The 26,655-nt window shown below is 36.1% G+C and overlaps 1 protein-coding gene and 1 non-coding gene across 3 annotated transcripts in view; both read left to right on the top strand.

Annotated features, from left to right (window-relative positions):
- The window catches only part of NOX4 (NADPH oxidase 4), a 149,381-nt gene that overhangs the window by 40,924 nt on the left and 81,802 nt on the right, over positions 1–26,655 (top strand). For both annotated transcript variants that reach the window (XM_004271881.3, XM_033431916.1), the window contains 5 exons: positions 514–586; positions 2,574–2,654; positions 17,337–17,553; positions 19,840–20,004; positions 20,127–20,189. In XM_004271881.3, coding sequence (XP_004271929.1) covers positions 514–586; positions 2,574–2,654; positions 17,337–17,553; positions 19,840–20,004; positions 20,127–20,189 — 599 coding nt within the window. The remainder of the gene's footprint in view (positions 1–513; positions 587–2,573; positions 2,655–17,336; positions 17,554–19,839; positions 20,005–20,126; positions 20,190–26,655) is intronic.
- LOC117202162 (U6 spliceosomal RNA) lies at positions 19,373–19,479 on the top strand. Its single transcript, XR_004484355.1, has one exon. It is a non-coding gene; the product is annotated as a U6 spliceosomal RNA (small nuclear RNA).

Below are 26,655 nucleotides of genomic sequence, written 5' to 3'. Positions count from 1 at the left end.
TTTTAGAAAGGTTCAGGTTTTGTTTATTTTTTTCTTGAAAATTATTCTAGATAGTGAAGCCCAAAAGAAATTATTTGACATTGAAACTGAAGGAGCTACTAGTTCCGTAAAAGCGGGGAGGTGAGAGTAAGGAGGGTTTAATACTATGGTGGAGAAAACCAAAACAACAAGGGAGTTGAATGTCAACCCTGTCCTGTTGTATTAATTATTGACTTTAGTTATAGTATGTCCCTATAAAAGTGTGCACATATTCACCATTCTGAGTAGAATATTTGAAAATACCAAAATGGACTCCTCTGTTAAAGGTGGAAAAGACTCTGCTTTGTCCTAAAGACCTTGAAACTTATGCTAATTCAAACAAGGCTTTTTAAAGAGGGAACATACAAGGAGACATACAATTTGAATTGGGCTTCCCACAGATCAGCCTAGTACTTTGAATTTTAAGGTAATAACTTTTTGTACATTTTTTCTCAGCATGACTTAAGTTAAACATACTTATGTACGTTTTTATAGTTCCTGGCCTGACAGGGGTCTGCATGGTATTCGTGCTTTTTCTGATGATTACAGCTTCGACATATGCAATACGGTGAGTGTCACAGCCATTATTTTGATGTTTCTTGGTCAGATTATTTAGACTTCGTTAAGATTATCTTCATTTTCATGGGTAGGAAACGTCTCGATTAACCCGAATGTTTAGCCAATGCAATATTCTGGTTACTGGACTGTTCTGTGTAACTAAGAGGGAAATAGAGAGGCATTTCTACATATCATTTCCTGTTTTTGAAAAATCTCTTTCTTTCAGTCAAATATTCTGGGTTGTAAGGAATTGTGTATGGAGACTTTCCAAATACATGTTCCAAAGTGGAATAAAAGGAGGCGGGGTGTGGCTTACTAAATATTAAAATGATTATGCTTCAGTAACTTAAAACAGGATAGGGAATTACTATATTGTACACCTGAAACTAATATAATATTGTAAGTCAACCATACTTCAATGAAAAAAACAACAACCAGAATAGGACTTACTTGCAAAAATGACCAAGACATTGAATTAAATGATAGTAGACAGAAAGCACTGTAAAAGACTTCGCTATATGTAAGAACCTGCTAAATAATAAAGGTGCCATTATAAACTTGTGAGGAAGGTAAGGCTTAAGTGAATTAAATTCTAGATAAATTACAGTTTACTGTAAAAAATTATACCACTAAAGATTTAGAAGAAACTTTAAGTGGATATTTTATCAGCTCTCATAATGGACAAGGAAAAATATAGGAAATATTTGGCTACCTAAAAATATGAAAACTAAAACTCCTGAATGTCAATATACAATATAAAAACTGAAAAATAAACATGCTATTGCAAAAATTATTACACTCATATGGAAGTAGTACATTCTTAAATTTGAATAGTTTAACCCACAACAATTGAGAAATATGCTATAGAAATGGGTAATTATTATGAACAGATAAGTCACAGGAGAATACAAAGTGAGTAACACAAAAATGAAATAATACCTAATTCCACTTATACAAAATACTGAAGATGTATAAAGTGGAGTCTGGGTTTGGGGAAACAGGCCCTCCTGCACTATGATTGGGTTTGTAATTTATAAACATGTTTCAGAGAGCAATAGGTAATGTGTATCAAAAGCCTTACAAAATGTGTGTCCTCTGATGTCATAATTCCACTTCTAGAAATTTAGATTCAAAAAGAAGCAGATCTGTGCAAAAAGGCGTACGTTACAAGGATGCTAATGATCTTGTTTATGATAGCAAAAACTGTGACCCATGTAAATGTGACTCTATTAGCTCTTGCCTAAATTGGGGGTTCTAAAGTTTCTAGGGGTTGTATCAGAATCATCTAAGCTTTTACAAATACCTGCCCGCCACCTCCAAGATTCTAATACACGAATATCTGCCGAGATATATGAAATAAAATAACTGTTCGTCTTTTTACTTCTCTCAAACATTCTAGGTTGTGTTTATTATACCCATTCCTCTTCAGACTCTTTGTCCTCCCCCAGGACAGTAACACAAGGTGTTACTTTAAAGTTATACACTGTCCAGGAAGATAAGAGAAAATTTTAATGAACACTTATTTAGTCTATCTCCATCTGAGTTTCCTTTGAACTACTCTCAAAATATATATTGGGATAGAAACATTGGTTGTCTTAGAAGTCATTTGCAAATTGAGAATTTTGATAAAAAGGACAGCAGAAGTACGTATTAGCAGACTATTGCCTGCACCTTCGCCTTACATCATAATAACTTTAATATAAACAGCTGATTTTAATTCTTTCTATGTATCTTTATTTGAAATACAAAGAACCTTCAAAATGATAAGGCGTTACTTATAATTTTTGTCAGTTCTCTCTGCAGTGGTATGTTAATACTTTGATATTAATAGATAAATCTCAGATGAACTCATTATTAAATATGAGTTAAAATATTAAATATGAGTTAAAACTCATATGTTAACTTTCAATTGTGACATGTATTTGAAAGGATGCACGATTTTTTTTAGTGAGATGGAGTGTAGAGTGGAATTGAAATTAAGTTATTTGTTTTTTCAGAGTTTCTAACTATGACATCTTCTGGTACACTCATAATCTCTTCTTGGTCTTCTACATGCTGCTGATGTTACACGTATCAGGGTAAGTTTAAACAAATGTTTTTAAAGCTATGTGTGCCTAAAAATGGGGTAATAAAAGAGAAATCTATAGAAATTTTCACAGGAAATGGTAAAATTATTTGGTTACTTGGAATTGAGGGTAGTGTCAAGAGTGGAATAAATAGTTCTATTTTCGACATAGCATGTTTTAACAAAACTAGCATAAAAGTATATTAAAATGGAAAGACAGAGTTACTTCTCCCACAATGTTGTAGTTTTTAAAGCCCCCTATAGTTATATCCTGATAAGCTCTAAAAGAAAGTGAGTAGGAACTGAAGAACTTCAAGAAGATATTTAGTGTTTGAATTTTCAGGAATTCATTATGTCTTGCTGCTGCAGAGTTTGTAACAGTGGAGTTACTAGTTTACTAATATTTGCAGAGACAGCCAGAGATTTATAAGACCCAAAGACAAGGATCTGTCAGAAACACCAGAAAATCACAAAGGGAAGAGAGATAGCATCCCAAGTTTTTACAAAGAATTTACCCCCAATACTCTGAAAAGTATGTTGACCCAAGCAGTATACGCAAATGTATGGTGCTTAAAATAATTCATTAGGTCAGAGGATGTAAATAAATAATATATTTTTGTGTATGTATATGTCTGCATGATTACAGAGTGGACCTGTGATTTTGTCTTGACACTCACACTAATATGACACAATAGGCTATTGTCTGGCATCAGGTTCACTTGGTTTAGTAGAGGGATACAGGACAGGAAACATGGAATGTCAACAGGATAATGTCAGGTGCTTCTTCAGTAGGGCTCCCTCTAGATGCACAGTAACCATTTTCCACCTTCTCTCCCTTACCTGAATGTAGTAACTCAGTTTTAAGATGAGACCATATGGATACACAAGGACTACCTTGCCTTGGGAAGGCTCATGCTCCACAGGAACCAGTCTCTTGGTAACAGTCCAAGTCTCCTCAAGGGATGCCCTCAGTTGCTAGAACACAGTGCATCAGGAAGCTGAGGTCACTCAGCATCCTCCAGGTCCAGATGCTTTCCATCAATAATAATCAATGCTGGTTGGTAACACAGCTGGCACTCCCTGTTTATCCTAACTCAAAATGTTTCCAGGGAAACAGTATTTGGAGAAAGGTTCAGACCTGCTGTTAATTTTTTCTTCAGAATGTTTTATAATGTACTTTGTCAGTACGGTAAGTCTTATCCATAAATTATATATTTATTTCAAGGTGCATGTTCAAAATGTTGTTCCCCCAGTTTTGGAGGCCATTGATTTAGACATCAGTATTATGTGGATCTCCGTCTCCTACGTCCTGGTTCAATTTATTCTGTATCATGGTTCTAGAACGTATAATTGTAGAGCATTAGACACATGGCCATATATAATCCCGACTTCCAGCTAGCCATGGCTGCCACACAGGGAAGAGGGCCACAGTCAGTGGAACCTCTGGGTTCTGTTCTTTTCCCATTGTGGGGCTAACACATTCTGTAGAGCATTAGGGCACCGAGAAAGCCCTTGGTAGAGAAAAACTGCTTTATATTCTATTCTTTAAATGGCTTGCATGCCTGTCCAGGGCTATTATCATAAAAATGGACTATGAGTAAACAGATGTGCTACTAATGAAAATACTAATTTAAAACATTTGCAAAGTGCTTACTATATGCCAAGCATAAATTCAGAATGATTTAGATGATTTATATTATTAAAGGATTATAGGGTTTTTTTTTTTGATTTTGTTTTTGTTTTCTTTTTGCGGTACGCGGGCCTCTCACTCTTGTGGCCTCTCCCGTTGCGGAGCACAGGCTCCGGACGCGCAGGCTCAGCGGCCATGGCTCACGGGCCCAGCCGCTCCGTGGCATGTGGGATCTTCCCAGACCGGGGCACGAACCCGTGTCCCCTGCATCGGCAGGTGGACTCTCAACCACTGCACCACCAGGGAAGCCCAGGATTATAGTTTTATAAGGATAAATAATATTGTTAAACCCTTTTTATGGGTGGGAAAACAGATTTAGAGAGAGTACATAATTTGCTAAAGTTTGCTTAACTGATGTATCCTGGATTCAAATCCAGGCATTCCGACTCAAAAACTTATATTGTTATACTTTTTTTTTGGAGAGTTCGGTACTTCCAAGGATTTGGTCTTAAGTTTTTTTAGAGAGGTTAATATCTTGATTTATCTGGAATTGTTCTCTCTTCCTCTCTCTCTCTTTAGCTATAACAGATGAGAGAAAAATATAATAATTTGTTAGTATAATTAGTTATGCATTCTTTTGCCTTTATGTTGTACTAAATTAAAACAGAAAATCTGTTTCTTTGTAATTCAAAGTAGAGTTATTTTTCAAAGTTTCAGGAGTTCTAACAGGCTTCTGAAGTTAGAGAGTATTAAGAGTCCTTTCTCCATTTTTTTGGAAGTAAAAGAAGGTATATTTAAAATTTGATTTTACTTCTGTAGAACAGGGGTCATAAACAGAAAGTGACTTTAATTTATGTAAAGAAATAACCAAAGACATCAACAGAATGAGTTAAATATAATCACTCTGTTATACCAACTGAATTAATAGTTCTTTACATATGATTGATTAAAATGAAGAAAACAATTATTAAAATACTGAAATAACTGTTGTGCAACAAATATATAATACTCTAAGCATTCTATAGTACACATTTTTTATAAAGTTTAATTTTTTTAATTGAAGTATAATTGGCAAATGAAATTGCATGTATTTAAAGTGTACAAGTGAATTAACACATCTATCATTTCACATAGTTTCCTCTTTTTTTTTTTCTGGTGTGAACTTTTGAGATCTACTCTCAGCAAATTTCAAGTATACAATACAGTATTATTAACTGTAGTCACCATGCTGTACACTAGATCCTTAGAACTTATTCATCTTATAACTAAAAGTTTGTAACTCTATGAAGTTTAATTTTTAATAAAACTACATAGATTATGCTTCTGGTGTAGGAAAAATTATTACTGATAAATCTTACAGCTTTCTTAAAATGGAACATTTCTCAAAATGTTCTTTTTTATCTTTAAAGGATCTATCTACAAGTAAATCTATTGAAGCTGTTATTTGTGCCAATGTTGAAGACTTAGACATATCTTTATTTATAAAATTCCTTGATAATGTCATTCTCTAGCTTTTGGTTATACAAGTAAAGTGCAGCTATTCAAAACAAGCTTCTTGAATTTATATTGAGATTTCTGTTAATGGTATGCTTTAGGTTTGAACAGAAAAGCACTATTTGTTGGGCATTTGCTTCTTTCTCTATCAATGTGGTAAGTACTATAATAGTGTGAAAGAACTATATAATATATGATACTTAGTTTCCCAGAATTAGTAATTGGTTTGACATTAAACAAAAAGGGTTGAAAGAGCTAAAGACAATTTTAAACTGCATATTTTCCAAGTGTAAACATATTTTATTTTCAAGAATTCTGGTGGCCTAGAGAATTGAAGGATCAATGTGGGCTAGAAATTTTAGAAAATTTTTGACTTCAACAATGAAGCAGTTTGAAATTGTTGACTGGTTTCCTTATATAATCAGACTTCTGTAGTAAGGACGAACAATTGCTTCATATGATTTTCTAAAGTCAATTTTATTTTTATAGAATCTCAAACTTTGAGGGAAGCTCAAAAGATGATTTTGACCAAGAATCTTTGAGTCTCCCTACAATATGTCTAAGTAAATATATAATTGTGAAAAGCCCATTCTGTTTTTGGAAAGCTCTCACTTTCACAAAGTCATTTCTCTTTTGAAACAGAATCTATTTTACTTTAATTTCTACCCAATGATTTAAAAGTCTGTGACTCTGGAGGCCATGGAAATTAAGTTCTTCTCCTTCTTTAAATTCTGTTCCTCTGTTACTTTCTCCTTTGAATAAATTAATAGTTAATATTCATTGAGTACTTATCTTACTAATGGTTGATTTCATTAAGTCCTCCCAACAACTCCGGTAAAATTTGCTGTTATTATTATTATTATCATTATTATCATTCCCATTGTCCAGGTGAGAGAACAGGGGCACTGAGAGGTGAAGAAACTTGCTGAAAGTCATGGCTAGTAAATAGAAGAGCTTGGGTTTGAACCCAGGTATCAGATTCCAGAGCCCACGTTCCTAACCAGTAAATCAAACTGGCTACAGTTTGGCATGGCTTCCCTGTATCCCTTTCAAACCTGGAAACCAAAATTAAATACGGTGTTCTTGGGATACGCAATCTATATTGGCAAAGTGGAAGTCTTACCTTCTTTGCTCAAAATATTACAACTCAATATTATTTAGGATCCAATTATCATGTTCCATGATTATGCATGCCTTTAGCTTAACCTAGTTTTCATTCCTATTACCTATGTTTTAGATTTTTTTCATTAGTATAAGCAATTCTATTGCATGGCACCCTAAAAAACCCACATTTCATATATACTAAATTCAGATGTTTTATCAGTGTTCAAATAGATCTTTAAAATACATTAATTTTTTTTTTTCCTAGGAGGTCAGTATAACATGGCAATTAAGAGCTACATCACTTAATAGCTGTATGGCCTTGCCAGATAATTTGCCCTTTCTTTTTCATCTATTTTATGGGATTAAAAATAAAATATCTATGTCAGGGTTGTCTCATGTTTAAATAAGTGAATGCAGCAATGTAGGCAGAATATAGATATATTCAATAAATGTTAGCAGGATAAAAAATTATACTGGTACTGATACTAATAACCGTGTAAGGAAGAAACTCCACATTTAATTTGCTGAAGAATCGTTTTTGTTTTGATAAAGACACTGCACTTTTGAAGAGCCCAGATTTTCCTATCAGCAAAGTAATTTGATAAACATATAACGAAAACTGCTTAGCAGATCAAAAGAATAATCCTAAAGGGCAACAGTTTTTATAATGTTGTTAGGTCTCAAAGGTTCAACTGATTTTAATGATAAAAGTTTATTTTGGGATTTGCAAGACAAGCCTTCTCCTGAGGAAATTTTTTTCTGATTTTTAATACACCTTTCTAGGAGGTTGCCATTTGTACACTGTACTAAAGATATTTCAATTCAGAAGACATTCAGAAAAAATTTTAAAAGCCAAAAATGTTCCCTCTTTCCAGGCATGAATGTAACTGGACGTTTCTTTCTTCATTTTCATTTGAAAAACTCATCAGGAGGCGAGATATACTGCCATTCTCACTTACTGATGAAAGGGTATTGGAGGGAAAAGCAATTATGAATGTCACAGAGTCTCAGCCCAGAGCCTAACCCCACTCCTTTGAAAGGCGTGTGGAGGGAAAGCATCGTAAATGAGATAGGGCACCCTTAAATGAGATAGGGCACCCTAGACTTTCAATTTTATGACAGCCAACGCTCCCACTGGCTTTAGCTCTCGGAAGTGTTGCATGGGTAGTAACTGTATTTTATTTTTTATTTACGTAAGAGAGGAAATATAATGTGAGAATTCTGGGAAAGAAAGGGGGAAGGTCCTTCTCAAAGGTGTAGATGGCAGTGAGAGCCAAACAATAGCGAATAACTGAGCCAGCTGGACTTCCCAGACTATATTTTATTACAAAAATGAGACCTGGATTATTCTTTTAAACAGAGCTTTCTGCCACTTGGGACTACTGCTGGCAAGAGTTCGTTGTAGAACATGATTTATATTCTGCTTGAATCATTTTTTTCAGAGAATTTAAAAGGAATGGTTTTCTAGGTGCATGTTTCTAAAAACATTTGTTCTTTAAACCCGAGGAACACAGTGAGCAGCCTTTGTCAACAATGACAATGAACCAGAGGCACTGTCAGCTTCATAGGTATTGAAACTCAAGAAGTTAACCCAGGGTAGACAAATACTTATGAGATTAGGCCTATTGTGTTGGTTTATCTTCCCTCTACTATGCCCTTAGGAGGAGAAAATTAAGAATATACTCTTGGGGGATGGAGGTATTTATGCAATATAGTTAAGTGTTAGAAGTTGTCGATTCCCAAGAATCTTCTCTTTTAGAAGCACTTGTACTGAGGGCTCCTTTTTGGTTTTTTTGTGGTTTTTTTTGTTTGTTGTTGTTTGTTTGTTTGTTTTTGCGGTACGCGGGCCTCTCACTGTTGTGGCCTCTCCCGTTGCGGAGCACAGGCTCCGGACGCGCAGGCTCAGCGGCCATGGCTCACGGGCCCAGCCCCTCCGCGGCATGTGGGATCTTCCCGGCCCGGGGCACGAACCCGTGTCCCCTGCATCGGCAGGCGGACTCTCAACCACTGTGCCACCAGGGAAACCCTGAGGGCTCCTTTTACCCACACTGACGTGGAAGGAGGAGAGGCTTGTGGGATATTCCTACTGGGGAGAGGCACCAGCTCTTCTTAGAATGTCAAATGGAAACTTGGTGAAGCCAAGGGAAAGGAAGGCCCAGAAGCTGTATGTTAAGCCCAAAGTACAGAATATTAAACACTATATAAAACCTTAGGTAAAAGGGAGAAAGTCAGGTTATAGCTGAAGTTGTAGTTGAATAGTGGAAAATTCTCTGCAGTCTACCCCCATTATGCATCTGCGAGTTACAGTATGAAAGAGAAAAGAACATATAGAAGAGTGACGTATCCTAGGTAAATTATAGTGTTTTTGAGGGTAGGACTGTTTCTTACTTATCTTCATCAGTGGAATCCCTTTCATCATCAATCCTAAATCATCATTCACTCAGTGTTTGCTAGATTACATGGAACTGTATTAATTGGCTTTTAGCTAGGAATGTGTTATTCTTCTAGGCCCTTCCAATTTTCCTCAAATATTAAAGTATTGCAGATAGCAATAAAAATAATCTGTGTATTTATTTAAATGTAACTTGGATTACCATTTTGGGCCTGTCACTTATACTTAGTGTTATCTAGGTAATAAGTTATTATGGCAGCTGGAATATCAATTCCTGTGCCTGAAGAATTAACTTTTAAGTCTTAACTATTTTCGTTGTGTTGTAGACTGGCACATTTTTGCTGGAGATTTTTGTGTGCTTCTGTGGCTAAAAATTCTTTGGATCATGGAGGAAAGTTTTTCATCTCTTTTTATTTGTCTTCTTTCACATTTTTGGTTTTTTAATTTTTTACTTAAAATATATTTGGGGAATAAAATTCCTGAGGGATTAAGTCTTTGTCATGTGGAATTCAAATCCCCCCCATAATATTTACATATTTTCCATATGTTAATAAATATAGTGTTCTATACAACTATGATCTTTAGACATGTATGTGTTTTTTCCCATTTCTAATTTCCCACTCATAGGATTAATTTTCCTTCTTTGTAAAAAATGATTTTTCTATGTAATAATTCCTGACTAAAGTCTTATGATTTATTTATTTTTGCTGATATTTTATCCTGAAAGCCAGGTAGGGGTGGGAATTGAGATCGTGCGGTATTTTCTCCCATAAGGAGGCCATTTGTATAGACAGAGATGTGTAGTATATTTGAAGCATTTTCATGTAAATGAATTAATTTATGCTATGAGCTATGCTTATTAATGCATTTTTAATCTTCTAAACTGTGAGTTAACGTTCTCCCCAGTTTGAGGATAGAAGTAGTGAGCTTCAGCCCAAATACTTTCTCACATAATTTTAACCTCAGTGTTTCTCCTGGGACCTTATTTATAATAACAAGTGGTTCTGGCTAGAGGTACAGGGTGAGAAAGTTGGGGAGGAAGGAGAAGGAACTAGGGCTAAATTTATGGTAAAAATATTTTCAGTACATTAATGTTTTTTATGAAATGTGGAATAATCCTTTTCTCTCCCACTGCCCTTTTAGCAAAGCCTGAAAGCAGAGGAAATAGTAACAAATATTAGATGCTTACATATTTTTTCCTTCCCAAGAGATCAAAGTCCTTTCCTTTATATACCTGTGAAGTAGAGGGTAACAGGCACGGTCTCTCGCTTTCAGCTGAGAAAACGTATTAAAATGACCTATTTTCCTTCACACACGTAGGGAGGGTTGGGATCTTGACCCTATGTCCTTAGACTCCAAGGCTTTGTTTTGCCAGCTGCATTGTGTCTGTGGCAGGGTGCTTAATTGCAGCGCTCACTGCAAAATGAAAATGCGGGGCCCTTTGGTAGAAAATTATTAAGCATTTCAAGATGATGGCAACAGAGCACTGAACCAATTACAGTGCCTTTCTAAGATCAGGGTCCCGTGAGAGCACACAGGTCACACACCCACGATGCTGGCCCTGTTTGTGTTGCCCAGTCTCGTACCTTGGGCATCACCACCAGCAAGAGCTAGACACAATACATGCTCCACTCAAGCTGCAGGTTACGAGTACACTCGGCTATCTGTAGCAAGAGCCCAGCAAAGAATGCAGAGGCAAGTATCTGGCAAGAATCTGGCCAGACCCGACAAAGTGGGGGTGAGAGTAGAAGCTTTGGTTGGATGGGTATCTGATGCTTAGGGTTTCCCTGAGGCACGCTGGATCCTTAGTTTAGGAAAGCACTCTATTTCTAGATGCTGCTAACAGATAGAATTGACTCTCTTGATGACTTGTCTACCTAGGTTAGGATGGGCTCAGGTTCAGGGCAGGGCTGAGATCTCAGGTTGGACTTTGCAGTACTCAAGGGTGAAGAGGGATGCTGTAAGTTGCAGACCTATTTAATGCTATTCCCTGCAAAGTTGAATGAACACACATGGTTTATTTTACTAAATGCCATTTGCTAAAGTCTAGACATCTTTATTGAAATCAGAATGAGTTCAAACTAACTTCTGTGTTTGTTAAAACCGGGTGACTCCTCAATCACGTGTTTCAAAAATAACCACAAAAAAAATTATTTATATACTTCTAGCCATTTATTAATCCATTCAGTGAATATTTATCGAACACTTGTTACAGATTATAGGCACTGTTCCAGACACCAGAAAAATAGAGGCACAGGACAAATCTTTGACCTTAAGTAGTGTATATTCTAGTGGATTCCTCAGAATCCAGTGAATTCCAGTGGGTTTTGCAATATTGAATTTGGATGTATTTTCTTAAGCTCTTTTTTTGTACTTGAAGCAAAGTAAAAAGAATGGTCAGAAACAAGTTGTTATATTTTTTCTGTAAAGAAAAGAAATATTTTGTATGTTATAGAATACATGGTAAAAAATAGATTCCTCATGGGACAAGGATTTTTTTCTCCACTTTAAAAAAGGATTAAAATCACCACAAACATAAAGGTCTCATAAGCAACACTGCATTTGTTAAAAATGTGTAACTTGCAGTTAAAGTAGAGATGATTTTGTGATTCTCTTTTTGGCAGGCATAGTGTTTTGTAATATTTAACTTTTGCCGTAAAAAGTTCTTATGATTTCTATGTTTTAACCTGGTAGGATTTATTCTGTGTACTATATTATTTTCTATGACTTTGTCACAGCCAGGCATTAAAAAATAGTGGTATAACTATAATGCCTAGTGAGGAAAAAAGGAAAGAAAGAAAGAAACCTATTTTGTGGAAACACTGTTGAGTGTTGAAAGCACATCTTGAAATCCTTATGAGTGCAAAAACAATAGTGTCCACAACCATGTGTTTTGATACACCATAAAATCCTTGATCTCTCATGATTGAAGGACGCTAGACATTCCAGAGATACTTCAAAATCTCTCTTTTAGAACATAATGCAATATACCTAAAATAAATTAGTAATAAGTGTTCCTATTCCCACATAGGCCATGTGCCTCCTTCCCCAACTCCCTGCCACATCACTGTCTTAACTTGGCAATATTCTCTGCTTACCATTCACTAATGTCTTTTTCTTTCACTTTCAAATGATTTTTCATTTAATTAGGAAAGGTACAACAATATAAGAATGTTCCCTTTATTTTATTATTATTATTTTTTTTGCGGTAGGCGGGCCTCTCACTGTTGTGGCCTCTCCCGTTGCGGAGCACAGGCTCTGGACGCGCAGGCTCAGCGGCCATGGCTCATGGACCCAGCCGCTCCGCGCGCGGCATGTGGGATCTTCCCGGACCCGGGCACGAACCCGTGTCCCCTGCATCGGCAGGCAGACTCTCAACCACTGCACCACCAGGGAAGCCCTCCCTTTATTTTAACTTTTAGATGCACTTGCTGTATTCAAACAAATTATGTAGTTATTATTTGCTTTTAAAATCAATTCGCTAGAAACTCACTGAAGACTTACTACATGCAAGAAACTTACAGGAGGGCTGATGAGATTTGGCAGTGAGTGTAGTTATAAGAGGGATATATAAATGCACAAGATATTATCCCTTCTACTAATTTGGGAATAAACAATGTGCTTTTGTTCATACTACTCCCTCATATTGGAATGCCATTTCCCTAGTCTCTAACATTAGAATCTCCACATCCTTCAGTTGCTTCCCTGTGAAGCCCTTTCCAGAATGTCATAATCAGAGTTCATTATCTCTATGTACTCTCCGGGGGTCACTATACGTCTATATAGCCTTACTCATTTTGGTTTTTAGTTGTTTTTGCTTTCATGCCTAATTATACCCATTAAAGTTGTGCTGTTCAATTTAGGTTAATTACAATGAAATAATATGAAAAAGTCAATTTTTTGCCTGCACTACCACGTTTCAATTGCTCAATAGCCACATGTGGCCCATGGCTGGACAGCACAGATTTAGACCATTTCCACCACCACAGAAAGTTCTGTTGGATAGAAGTGCACTAAATTCTAAGCTTCTTAAAGACAGAGGCCATATCGTTTAAATTAATACGTTTCAAAACTTAAATAATAATAAATGTGAAATAGGTGTATCTCAGTGGTGATGTGGGGCAAGGAAGAAAATCAGGATTATTCGTCAGATAGATACAGCTGTGCATTATTTAAAGTGTTAAGTAAAGTGGGCTCTGTTGTATTTGAAAAGATTGCATTAAACTCTAAAGAAAGACAAGTCTATTATGTTTGCTGAAATAAATATAGGTACTAGGGATTCAAAGAAATCACAAAGACCACATGTAATATTGAACTCAGTTTTAACAAATGTGGTCACAGTGAAGTAACTGGATTAAAAAGATGATATCTGATTTTTATCTATCAATCTAGCATCTATAATATCTAATGTACATTCCTATTCAAAATCCTTCAGAGTGAAATTATTTTATGGACTTGAAATATAATTTTTAAAGAAATGTTATATTCTAGGGTTGCAAATTCTAAGAATTTCTTCAGTAGTACCAAAGAAATTTCTAAAATTTCTAAAAAGTTCTGTACCAGTACTAAAAAAGTTTTATTTTTTACTAGTACAATGAAAAAGTAAGTTACTGCATTTATTTGAACTTAAAAAATAACATAAAATTATTGGTTTGGTAGAAATATACTACCTCCTTTTCCAGATATATCACCATGTAGAGCCATAAAGTTTATTCATTGCACACATTGGTCTTCAATTTCAGTATATTGTTCATAAGTAGAATGGGGATTCTGCAGGGGGAGCAGGTCTAGTACATGGGGAGGTATATGGCCTTTGTACTCTGACTTGGCTACAGACTGACAGTGTGGTCTTGGGCAGATTACTTAACAGTTCTGAATGTTTTCACTCATTCTGAGATGGGGCTACTGACCTTTACCACACAAATGTATTATGAAGTTTGTGGAAATAGGTATTGAAGCAGCAAGCGCCTGTCTGGCATGTACTACCTATCCTTCCAATACTAAGTTTAATACCTGCCAGTGTCCTTCCTTTTGAACCCGTCAGTATCTTTACCACCTAATTTAGCCAAAAAACCCAGAGCTTCCATGCTTGATTTTTTTCTGATGAATGATATTTTTGGTTTCTTATCATTGTTTGCCCGTAGATCTTTTCTCTCTTATCCATGTTTCTTCAATGGCAACTACAATCTGAGACAAAGAAAAGACCATTTTAATGGGCATAGACAGAGGTAACCTATGCCATTAAGCTTGATAATAGCTTAAAATAACATAAAACTCTCAAAATTAAAAGGGATTTTAGAATATTATATGCTACTTTATACACCAAGAATGGCAACATTGTTTATTTGATTGGGCTGTCCTGAAGATTTGTACTGCATAGTAAAAACATTTGTCATTCTAAGGACCATTAGCACATGGGGTGATGCCCACTTGAATGCTGTGATGACTTAGGAGAAGGAATAAATAACACACACACTCACACACACACTCACACACACACTCACACACACACACTCTCTCTCTCTATCTGACCTAATTGCCAGGCTTTTGTTTGTTTTGAACCCCTTCCCTTAATGTCTACTTCTTTAACCAACTGATTTGCTATGCACGATATAGGTTTTTGGAGTGAGGGAGCTCAGGTTTCTGAATCCCATGCTTTGACTACTACTTAATTAATCTCTGACCTAAATGATAGCCTTGTGTTTCTCATCTGTGTAATGGGAATAAAAACACCTGGTATGTTATTTTGTTTCGAATCTTAAGTGGGAAATAGATGTTTACAAAATTCCTGACATACTTTCTTAATAAATATTGACCTTCCCCTCCCTTACTTTTTCAAAGGTATGTTGTGAGGATCCAATGATCCAGTGAACTAACATGCTGTATAGTAAGAGGTGAAGAGCTTAGAATTTGAGTCAGACCTGTGTTCAAATCTTGGCTCGGCCACTTATTAGCTGTGTGACCCTAGGGTATTAATTTATTAAAATAGTTTCTTAATTTGTAAAATGGGAATAATAATTTATTTGTATTTCATGTAGCTGTGGTGAGGGTAATGTGAAATGTATACAAATTGCTCTGGACTGGACCTCATGTCTTCTATACATTACTAAGCTCTTTTTTTTTTTTTTGCGGTACACGGGCCTCTCACTGTTGTAGCCTCTCCCGTTGCGGAGCACAGGCTCCGGACGCGCAGGCTCAGCGGCCATGGCTCACGGGCCCAGCCGCTCCGCAGCATGTGGGATCTTCCTGGACTGGGGCACGAACCCGTGTCCGCTGCATCGGCAGGCGGACTCTCAACCACTGTGCCACCAGGGAAGCCCACTAAGCTCTTATCAAATCACTCTACTCAAATTATTATTTGTGGTCTGAGTTATGTTCAGCTTCTCTAAAGATATCTTCTAAACTGGATTTTAAGTTTTTGGAGTGTTAGGGGCCAGATCTGACTATCTGTAGCACCACCTAGGATACTGCCAGTTGCATTATGCCAATGTTTATTCAACTTAGCAACCAATAGAAAAACATGATCGAGATTTTTGGCCTGCCCACCCATCAGCCACTACCCTTGGGATAGTTAGTAAGAGCAACAGGTTTGGGTAACTCATTACTTGTAATAAAAGCTGCATCAAATTAATGGATTTTTCACGTATTAAAATGACACAATTGTATTATATGACTAGAACTCTATAAAAGATTACTTTTATAGAGTTTAGATTACTTTTAAAGAGTACTTGGCTCACATTTATATAATATGCATTCACTTATTCCATACCTAGGCCATATCTACTGCATTACTGAAAAAAGATGTGTGTGTGGTCTACCATGGATGTTATGTAATACAGCCACTACTTAGATTCTCCTGACGTGTTCTCTGTGCTCTCCAGTGACTTCATAAGGACTGGTTTTAGGGAAGAAAGTAAAATAAAGTGAAGAGAGAAAGGGAATTGAACATAAGTAAAAGGGGTAAAAGGGAGAATGATCAGGTTTTGAGTAGATGGTACATTCCACCAAAGACTACCTTAGTCATTGCTAAGTCATTGACCTATTTAGTGTCAGTTTTCTTGTTATAGTTTTTGTTGTTTGAAAATATCATCCTTGTAATATCATTTGTAAAATTATAGCCATGGTGAACTTAAAGATGTACTTTTTAAATGTACTAAAATTGATTGTTTGGGAGCATGAAGGGTAATTTAAAAACATACTCAGACAACGAGGAAAAATAATTTTGGAAACCAAAATTTTAATATCTCAAAATTAAAATAAACATTTTCAGTGCTTTTCAAAATCTTACTTTTTTCTTCAAGATTTGCTTATGCCAAAAAAATTTTTTTTATATAATCTATGATTTCATGCACTATCCCTGTGAGGTAGATCTTACTTAACTCCTATAAGAAATAAAGAGCACAGAAAGTTGAAGGGTTATCTTAAATCTCACAAAATATGAAATAATAAGAATGGGATTTTAGGGTTTTAAGTTCTCCTTCCTGATTCATTATTTTGAGCCTTTTATGTGGTCCTGTTTATGGAGAAATTGAAAAGTAAGCAGGTTTAGGGCCTAATTGCTGTGTATTGTTTTCAGATCACAGGAGATGCAAGCTTCCAGTTTCTGTTATGTTTGTTTAACGTTTCTCTGTAAATCAACAAGGCTTGTTTTATCTAGTCTTAGCCAAATCAAGTATGATCCCCATACTTTTCCATTTGTGTTTGAAATTATAGTGAAAGTACTCATCATTATAGTGTTTATTGAAAACTTGTATGTGATTGTATGAATGCCTAATGACTTGAAGTAAAGGCTGTCAAATTCAAGAATATTTGGAAAGATTGCAAGTGTCTTCTCTACCATGTATTTGTGGCATTTGTGGGGGGGGGTCTAAATTTTTTGATTTAGTTCCATAGTAAAGAATTTATTAAAAGTTTTAAGATTTCTCAGTTGCTCTTAAGTAAGATATATGAGAAGCATTTTTTTTGGATAAATGCTATGTAAAGTTAACAAGAAAATAAGGTTATTTTCTTGTACTCTGTTCTCTGATTTCAATCTCTTTTTCATCTCCTTGTTTTTATTTTTTTCTTAACTTTAGAGGGCTGCTTAAGTATCAAACTAATTTAGATATGCACCCTCCTGGCTGCATCAATCTTAATGGAACCCGCTACCAGAATATTCACTTACCAGAGGATCTCTCAGAACATTTTCATGAATCTTTCCCTGGAGGAGTTTCAAAACCAGATGAGCTTACCCAGAACACATTTGTGAAGATTTGTATGGAAGAGCCCAGGTTCCAAGCTAATTTTCCACAGGTCAGATTAATTCTATGTCTTTAATAGTCTCTGCAAAGTCCATGTTTCCATAACAATTGATCAACATTGTATTTAGACATGTTTTTGAAGGTAATGAAGCAATTATTCTTGCAGAAGAGAATGTTTCAGGATGTTTCAATAGCAAGTTAGTACCTATTGTTTCATTATAGGCAGCCGACAGCTCAACGAGAAAGACCTATGATATTACAGAATATAGAAAATCCCTGCTTAACTGATCATATGATCTTTGCATACTGTGGCACTGGTACTTGCCACAAGAAAGGTAGCAAAGATATTTTCCTTATGCATTGAGAAAAATAAGTTGAATAAGGAAAACAATAGTGAAAGAACTAGTACTACTACTAATAATTATTATGGTATATTATAATATTATGGTACAATATTATATATAATATTATAAATACTAAGCTGTAAAATCAATTTATTGAATGCTTAATATCATCTGCTAGGAACTATGCTAAAATATATTATATGCATAATTTCTTCAGTATTCACAACTCTTTGAAGTAATTAGTATCATCCTCAATTTTCTGATGAGGAAATTGTGGCTTAAACACATAAAATACCTTGACCAAACTCTACAGGCTAACACGTGGGAGAAGTAGAGTGTAAAACCAGGTTGTTGATTTGCTCTTAGAAAACTTCTTTCCCAAAGACCCAGCCAGTAGTTTGATAAAGGTCCTAATCTTCCCTTGTGGCCATGGGAGCTGTCCACATGGGTATTATGCCCTGTATTCTTTGTCTGTAGCAAGTGAAAATCAGGGAATAGTGATGTTGAATGTCTGTTTTAAGAAGAAGAAAGGGGGATCAAAAGGTCGAGTTTGTAGATGACTTTGGAGTGAGTGAGTGTTAGTCTTGTGTTTATTATTAATAATAACCCTCTAGATTTCTATTAGACTTTACAACCTTCATTGCTTTTCTGGGCTTCACACAATACTATATGTTAGGGAGGGCAGGTATTGGGACTCCCACTTTACTTGTGTGCGACCTGATGCTCGAATGGTGACTGCCCCAAAGTTGCAGAGCTTGTCCTGTGATGCTTACTCTTTACACAGTTTCTAACCAAATGTGAGGAAGAGGCATGATTTGCGTGGAAGAATATAGTTCTGGAATAACTCTGTAAATAAGGTTTAAAGAAGTGACCATGAAAATAAGTTTGGGTTGGAGGCCTCCAGGTTTTGAGGGAGGTAAAGTATGCAGCTGTAAGAGAAAGGTTGGCTACACAGGTTACGCAGTTATCCTGGGATCAGGGCTATCCCTCCAGCACACATGCAAAATTGTCATGGTTTCCAAATTCTAAATATTATCTGCTATTCATATTACGTAAAAGTAAGTTGTGAACAACACATGTGGTATACCCATATTTAAAAATATGTGCATATCCGTATTTTACGTTGGGTATACATTTTGTATATGTACATTATGCATATACATTGTGTGCATTATCAATATCTATGGTTCTCATTTTTTTAACAAACATTGAACTGGTACATTTTTGTTAAAATCATCTTCAGATTTATTTGAGCTTTTACTTCCCTTTCTTCTCTTGTTAGATAAAGATATTGTATATATATACATTATATATTTCTGGTGTGCACAGAAGGATATATGAAACAACGTATGCTTACCTGTTAATGGTAGTTATACCCTTAGCAAGGGCTAGAGGGTAGGGTCTTGATATTACTTCCCCTTTTATTTCATACTTTACTCTTGTTTAAGTTGCAGTGAGCATCTGTTGTTTTTTACGCATTTTTCTTTACACTTTGTTATTTAAAATACAGATTAAAATATTATTACTGTTCTCACTTCAGCAGCACATATACTAAAATTGGAACGATACACAGAAGATTAACATGGCCCCTGCACAAGGATGACAGGCAAACTCATGAAGCGTTCCATATCTTTGGCCATGTAACTTGCTTTGGCCAATGGGATGCTAGTGGATGTGATGTGAGCAGAGGATATGATGTGTGTGCTTGTCTGATTGGGCTTGTCCTCTTATACTTCTACCAGCACCATGGCAAGAGCATACCTGGGGTAGCCACTGCTCCTCAAGCTTTGGTCCTATGATGTGACACATGGAACAAACACCCCAGTTGTCCTACAGATATGTTACCAAGAAATAAATGTTTCTTATTGAATGCTAAAAAATATATATTATTACTGTATTATTACTGTAATGTGTCAAATAAGCAGCTGGGCAGGATATAAAGATTCTTATAATACAAGTGTTTCTTAAAGTGTATTTCAAAAATTCTCCGTTAGACCTGGCTTTGGATTTCTGGACCTTTGTGCCTGTATTGTGCTGAAAGGCTTTACAGGTGTATCCGGAGCAATAAGCCAGTCACCATCATCTCAGTCATAAGTCATCCCTCAGATGTCATGGAAATCCGAATGGTCAAAGAAAATTTTAAAGCAAGACCTGGCCAGGTGAGTCAGTGTCCGGAAACTTTTAAAATACCCTTTATCTTTACATATTTTTTGAAAATTAGCATCATTAGACTATTTGGATTTCTTTTCTGGTCATTTAAAAATTGTTTGTTGCTTTTTAGTATATTGTTCTACATTGTCCCAGTGTGTCTGCATTGGAAAACCATCCATTTACTCTCACAATGGTAAGAAACTTGTTTTTTGATTTTTTAATTTTTAGAATGAAATGTGTCTTTTTCTTTTTGTGTGTGTACACTCCACTCCACTCCATATCATTCAAACCTGTCACAATATCCTTAATGTTTAAGTAAACCATCTTTTTACAAAGAAATATAATTATTCAGAAACTTTTAAACTATTTATTATTTTCTACAACTTTAAACTTCAGGAAATAGTATATTTAATTCATTAAACCTTGTTGATTCAAAATGCAGAAAATTTCCTGAATATTTGGACTCTTCCTTTTATGAATTATGTACCAAAATATAATATGTGCATGATTTTCTTTAGAGAGATTAAAATTATAGAAAAGGAAATTCCTCTGGGTTGAGGTGGAAGCATACGAAAATGTTTAGAAAAGAAAAAGCCCAGTATAATTGGCACCCAGGTTGTGTATGGAGAAAGGAAAGGAAAATAAGGTCAGAAAAATAAAATGGAATAATAATGAGGGGAAATCTAGCTAAATAACGGCATTATCAAATATTGTTAGCCCATTGTTTAACATTATTTTTTTCCATTATACAAATGGCCTGAACCCATTATAAAAAAGTAGACAATTCACAAGCATGTAAGATCACATTATGACTTTTCCTCATTTCCCCACTCCCCAGTCCTTTTCTTGAGTTTGACCTATATTCTTCCAGGTATTTTTCTGTATACTTTGGCATATATAGGTGTCTGGCATTTGTTTGCTGGATCCTTTGTTTTATCATTTTCTCTTTTTACACAACAATATGTCATGGACAACTTTCCATGTTACTGTATTTGTATATGCCTCGTTCTTTTTGATCACTGTATAATATTTCACAGTAGGAACGTACTGTAATTTATTTAATATTCCCCATTGATGATAGAGGTTAAGATTTTATTCAGTTTCTAACAAAGGTAACTGAGACAGGGACCACATGTTTAAAATATATGCTAAGATATGCAAATAAAATTGAACAAATTATGGGGGAGAGGCCAGAAAAATAACTGGTGTCAAAGTGCTAAGGTTTAGGGATGAGGCTGTGCTGGGATTGGAACCGCTGTTAAATTTGATGTATTAGTCAAGTTGAAAACTTGGAAACCTTGGCCAAGTTACTTCATCTTTTTGTACATTCATTTCTCAGTGTAATATTGTGATAAAAGCAACAGCTATTCACACATTTATGAGTTTAAATGAACTACTACAAATAAAGTATGTAGAACACAGCCTGGAACGTGAAGTGTCAGGTACATGTCAATACATGTTAGCAAGTATTATGACTTTTATTTTCAGCGTGAACTTGTCCCTTGAGAACATGTACTTGTAAAGATGGCTAGGCCAGAAAATTTTGTATTTAAAGGATAAAACAAGCAGAAAAGAAGTGTCAAACGGTTAGAGAAAAAACAGAAGTTATTTATCCAATAGCAATTCTTTAAAAAGAAAGAGAATTTTTTGCTTCATTTGCTCCAAATTTTGCATTCCATTTGTATGTAGCAAATTTATTTATCTATTTATTTATTTTTAATTTGTCTTCCAGTTTATTGAGATATGACTGACATATACCACTGTATAAGTTTAAGGTATGCAGCGTAATGATTTAGCTTACATATGTCATGAAGTGATTAGCACAATAAGTTTAGTGAACATTTGTCATCTCATATAGATTCAAAATTAAAGAAGTAGAAAATAAATATATTTTCCTTGTAATGAGAACTCTTAGGATTTACTCTGTTAACAATTTTCATATGTATCACACCGCAGTGTTAATTATATTTATCATGTTGTATATTATATCCCTAGTACATATTTATCTTATAACTGAAAGTATGTACCTTTTGACGGCCTTCATCCACTTCCCCCTCCCCATGCCCCACCTACCTTCCCCTGGTAACCATAAATCTCATCTTTTTTTCTTTTTGAGTTTGTTTGTGTCTTTATTTACTTTTGAAGTATAATTGACCTACAGCACTATGTTAGTTCTTGTTACCCAACATAGTGATTCGATATTTCAGTATGTTTCTAAACGATCACCATGATAAGTCCAGTTACCGTCTGTCATCATACTAAGATATGACATAGTTATTGACTGTATTTCCTAGATTATTAATTATTGAGGACATGTAGTTTGGTATCTAGTGAAATAATTAACAACATTCCATTTTATCAAGAAAGATGGCAACATTGGCCTACCTTGGAGACAGGTATAGTATAGTAGTTTATAGTCATTATGGTAGTTTACAGTAGTTATAGTATATATATATATATATATATATATATATATATAGTATATATAGTATACATATAGTAGTATATATATAGTAGTTATAGTAGTTTCTCCAATAGTGATGATAGACACCCTTTCATCTGGTGCTGTGTGGGCTGCAGGTGACAGTGAAAGGGGAAATGTGTCACCATGAGTAACAGTGGAAACTTAGTTGCCCTCATGAGATATAAAACCAACAGGAGTCCTGAGGCCATCAGGAGCCAAGTAGCCATGTCACACCCTTCACTCCTGTAGCACATGCACACCCTACAGGGTGGCTGAATAAGATTGCCCACATCCTATTAGGACAGCAGGAAGCTTGGGGAGTAAATCTGATCAAGAACCATTCAGGTGTGATGTTTCAGCTCAGTCATGAAGCCATTTTCATGTGATTGCATCCACTACAGTCAGAAGCACTGTGCTTTAGTTCTGATAGTTGTAAGACATGTTTCTATTTCTCCGCATCCCTACATCCTGTAGGCATAAAGTTGGTAACATAAAAAGAAGGGGGAGAATGAAAAAGGGAGAAATACACAAGTAAGTTTGTCTTGATAGAGTAGTTTAGGAAGTTTGGCTCAATCTTGGGGTCATATGAAAATTACTTCAGAAATTAACCTTTCTCTGTGTTTGAAACTTTTTTCCAGGTTTATTGAGGTATAATTGAAAAATGAAAATTGTATATATTTAAGGTGTACAACATGAGACTATATTTTGAAAATCGTTTCTTCATCATAGCATTAAGTAGAGAATATGGAATAAGAAAAGAAGGCAGTTGCTGAATGTCAACTACAGAGAAGAGAGGGATTTTTTCTAAAAATGTTTTTCAACATACACAAAAGTAGAGAGAATAGTATAATGAACTCCCACATTCCCATCACCCAGCTTCAATGACAAAAAAAAAGAAGATTGTTTACTTTTGAGTATATATTCTGTCACTGAAAACTTCTATGTTCTCTCAAAACAGAAAATCCAGGAACTTTTCACCTGTGTTACACACTGAGTAGATGCTTCTAGATCTAGTCTCTTTCAGCTGGCCTAGAACTTTTTCACAGGGCAAAGGAGAAATAACATAAAGTGTTGTGTAGAATCTGAAGGGCTTTAAGCAAATGCTTTATGTGGCCGGGTCTGCTGCCTGAAAGCTGATTTGGGAAGAGCTGTGATAACCCTGTAGCTGGCTTGAGGCACGGATGGGAGGAAAAGAAAAGAGGAGAAGGGAACGTAGGGAACAGAAGAGCAGCAACTGGAAATAGGAGAGAGAGCTAAGAAAGGGAGAAAGGGAGAACAAATTACATGTGAGGTCAAAGGTAGAAATATTCACACAAATGACAGGAACTTTAGAATTCGGTCCCAACTCTGTCACTTATTAGTTCTGTCTGTGAGTGGATCTCTGCTCTCATCAACTCCCAAATAGCAGTGTTTGGCTATGAATCAAAAGAAAAGATAGGGATAGCAGTCTAAAGATAAAACAAGCTAAAATGATATAAGAATTTTCTCAGGTACTTTACATTTTGTTGTGTGAATGAAGGACTATTTACATTCCCCCACCCCCACCCCGTGGAATCCTAAGGTGTAAGAATAGGAATAACAATACATTATTCTTTTTTTTTTTTTTTTTTTTTGGTACGCGGCCCTCTCACTGTTGCAGCCTCTCCCTTTGCGGACAGGCTCCCGACGTGCAGGCTCTGCGGTCATGGCTCACGGGCCCAGCCGTTCCGCGGCATGTGGGATCTTCCCGGCCCAGGGCACGAACCCGTGTCCCCTGCATCGGCAGGCGGACTCTCAACCACTGCGCCAACAGGGAAGCCCACAATACATTGTTCTTGGAGAAAGAATATTGGTTTAGTGACTACTTTGAGAAATAGGATGTACTTGGCTGGGTGCGGAGACGGAAGAGCTTCTCCTCACCTCAGTGAAGCGCTGTTAGGTATACAGTCCTCCTGAGTCTCCTTATGAGCAGCTTCCTACAGCAAAGGACCATCACCCTGACTCTAAAGGAGGTCTGGTAAGTCCTCAGCACAAGGGCTCTGTGTCCACTACAGGCTTGTTTCAGAAGATTCAGGGTTGGAGTGTGTTGGATGGAGGCAAAGAGGTTGGATGCCTGGGATTCTGTATCCATCATAGTTTTTCTTCTTTCTTACTTTCTTCAATTAAGAAAAGATTTTTCCTTTTTCCTTCTGCTTCTTCCAGGCCAGTCTTCAGTTCTCTTTAAGGAACATGGTTCTCTGAAAATTCTCTAAGAAAAACAAGAAAGAAAAGACCTAAAATAGTTTGGAAAACAGTGGTTAGTGTGTATCGCTTTAAAAAATTCATAGTTTCTCTTACCATATTACTGGTTTTAAGATGTTCTTTAATAAATAATCCCATTAAATTTTATTCACCCATTTACTTAACCCTTTTCTACTTTCTCACTTTTAGATCTTTGTCTAGACTAATCTCTTTGCCCTAGAAACCAACCACTGCTTCTTCCACTTATTCACTCTCCAAATACCATACATTCTCTTGACCTTTTCCTTTTATAAGACCCTGTATATTCTCTACAGCAATTAGTGCCATTAAATTACCTGTTTAATACCTGTCTTCCTCCTAGACCATAAGCTCCAGGAACCCTACGTTCACAGCACTGCATCTGGTACACGGAGTAACACAATATATATCTGTTGAAAGAGTGAAAAACGCTTAATATATAATTAGTGTTTGGGACTTACCTTGAGAAATACTTCATAGATGGATTGTCTTTTCCTCCCATCTCTCACTTGGAAGGTGAAGCCAGAGAAAAGGAAAAGCTAGAGGATTTAAGGAGAAAGAGGAAATGCTTATGGCTGATGTGTCTCTCAGTCAAAGAGCAGGCTTCCAGTCAGGTTCTGAGTCTAATCTTTTTTTTTTTTTTACATCTTTATTGGCGTATAATTGCTTTACAATGGTGTGTTAGTTTCTGCTTTATAACAAAGTGAATCAGTTATACATATACATATGTTCCCATATCTCTTCCCTCTTGCGTCTCCCTCCCTTCCACCCTCCCTATCCCACCCCTCCAGGCGGTCACAAAGCACTGAGCTGATCTCCCTGTGCTATGCGGCTGCTTCCCACTAGCTATCTACCTTATGTTTGGTACTGTATATATGTCCATGCAACTCTCTCGCTTTGTCACAGCTTACCCTTCCCCCTCCCCACATCCTCAAGTCCATTCTCTAGTAGGTCTGTGCCTCTATTCCTGTCTTACTCCTAGGTTCTTCATGACATTTTTTTTTTCTTAAATTCCATATATATGTGTTAGCATACGGTATTTGTCTTTCTCTTTCTGACTTACTTCACTCTGTATGACAGACTCTAGGTCCATCCACCTCACTACAAATAACTCAATTTCATTTCTTTTTATGGCTGAGTAATATTCCATTGTATATATGTGCCACATCTTTATCCATTCATCCGATGATGGACACTTAGGTTGTTTCCATCTCCGGGCTATTGTAAATAGAGCTGCAATGAACATTTTGGTACATGACTCTTTTTGAATTATGGTTTTCTCAGGGTAGATGCCCAGTAGTGGGATTGCTGGGTCATATGGTAGTTCTATTTGTAGTTTTTTAAGGAACCTCCATACTGTTCTCCACTGAGTCTAATCTTTAAGGTCATGATGACTATTTCTCTTTAGCTGATAAGAGGACTGGGAAATGTACTTATGGCGGAGGTAGTTTGGGAAGAACCACCAAAGACAAAGGGAAACAGTTTACTGAGAACATCTGGTTAGAGACAGCAGGTCAAGTTTTCACCTCCACTGCCCCATTCTCAGGGCTAACAGTGGAAAATTACTTGCTCCTAATTTCTGTTGCTTATTTGACAAATGTTATCAATATATCTTAGGTTTGCCTAGCAACCTGCAGGTCAAAATGGATCTTGACTTTGCAAGTTTCGGTTTTGTATTCACATTTATCCTTATTTTAAACATCAGTTTTTGTATGTTTTGATTATGCCATATTAAACCTCAAAGTGTTAATTGTTTTAGAAAGAATTTTATCTCATAGATATTTTAAATTGCAACAATAGTTGGCTTCCAAAAGAAATTTTAAGACAAAGGAAGATTCTTCTCACCAGACCATCTGTGTACCATGTACTTTGTGTAGGCTTAGGAAATGGTTTATAACCCTCCCACATTTGGGGGAATTGCTAGCTGTCTCACTCATACCATGCCCCAAGGGAGTCT

The sequence above is a fragment of the Orcinus orca genome, chromosome 8 (assembly GCF_937001465.1).
Source record: "Orcinus orca chromosome 8, mOrcOrc1.1, whole genome shotgun sequence".
In the NCBI taxonomy this organism is placed as follows: Eukaryota; Metazoa; Chordata; class Mammalia; order Artiodactyla; family Delphinidae; genus Orcinus; species Orcinus orca.
Note: the sequence above shows the minus strand (reverse complement) of the source record. Positions and strands in the feature narration are given on the sequence as shown.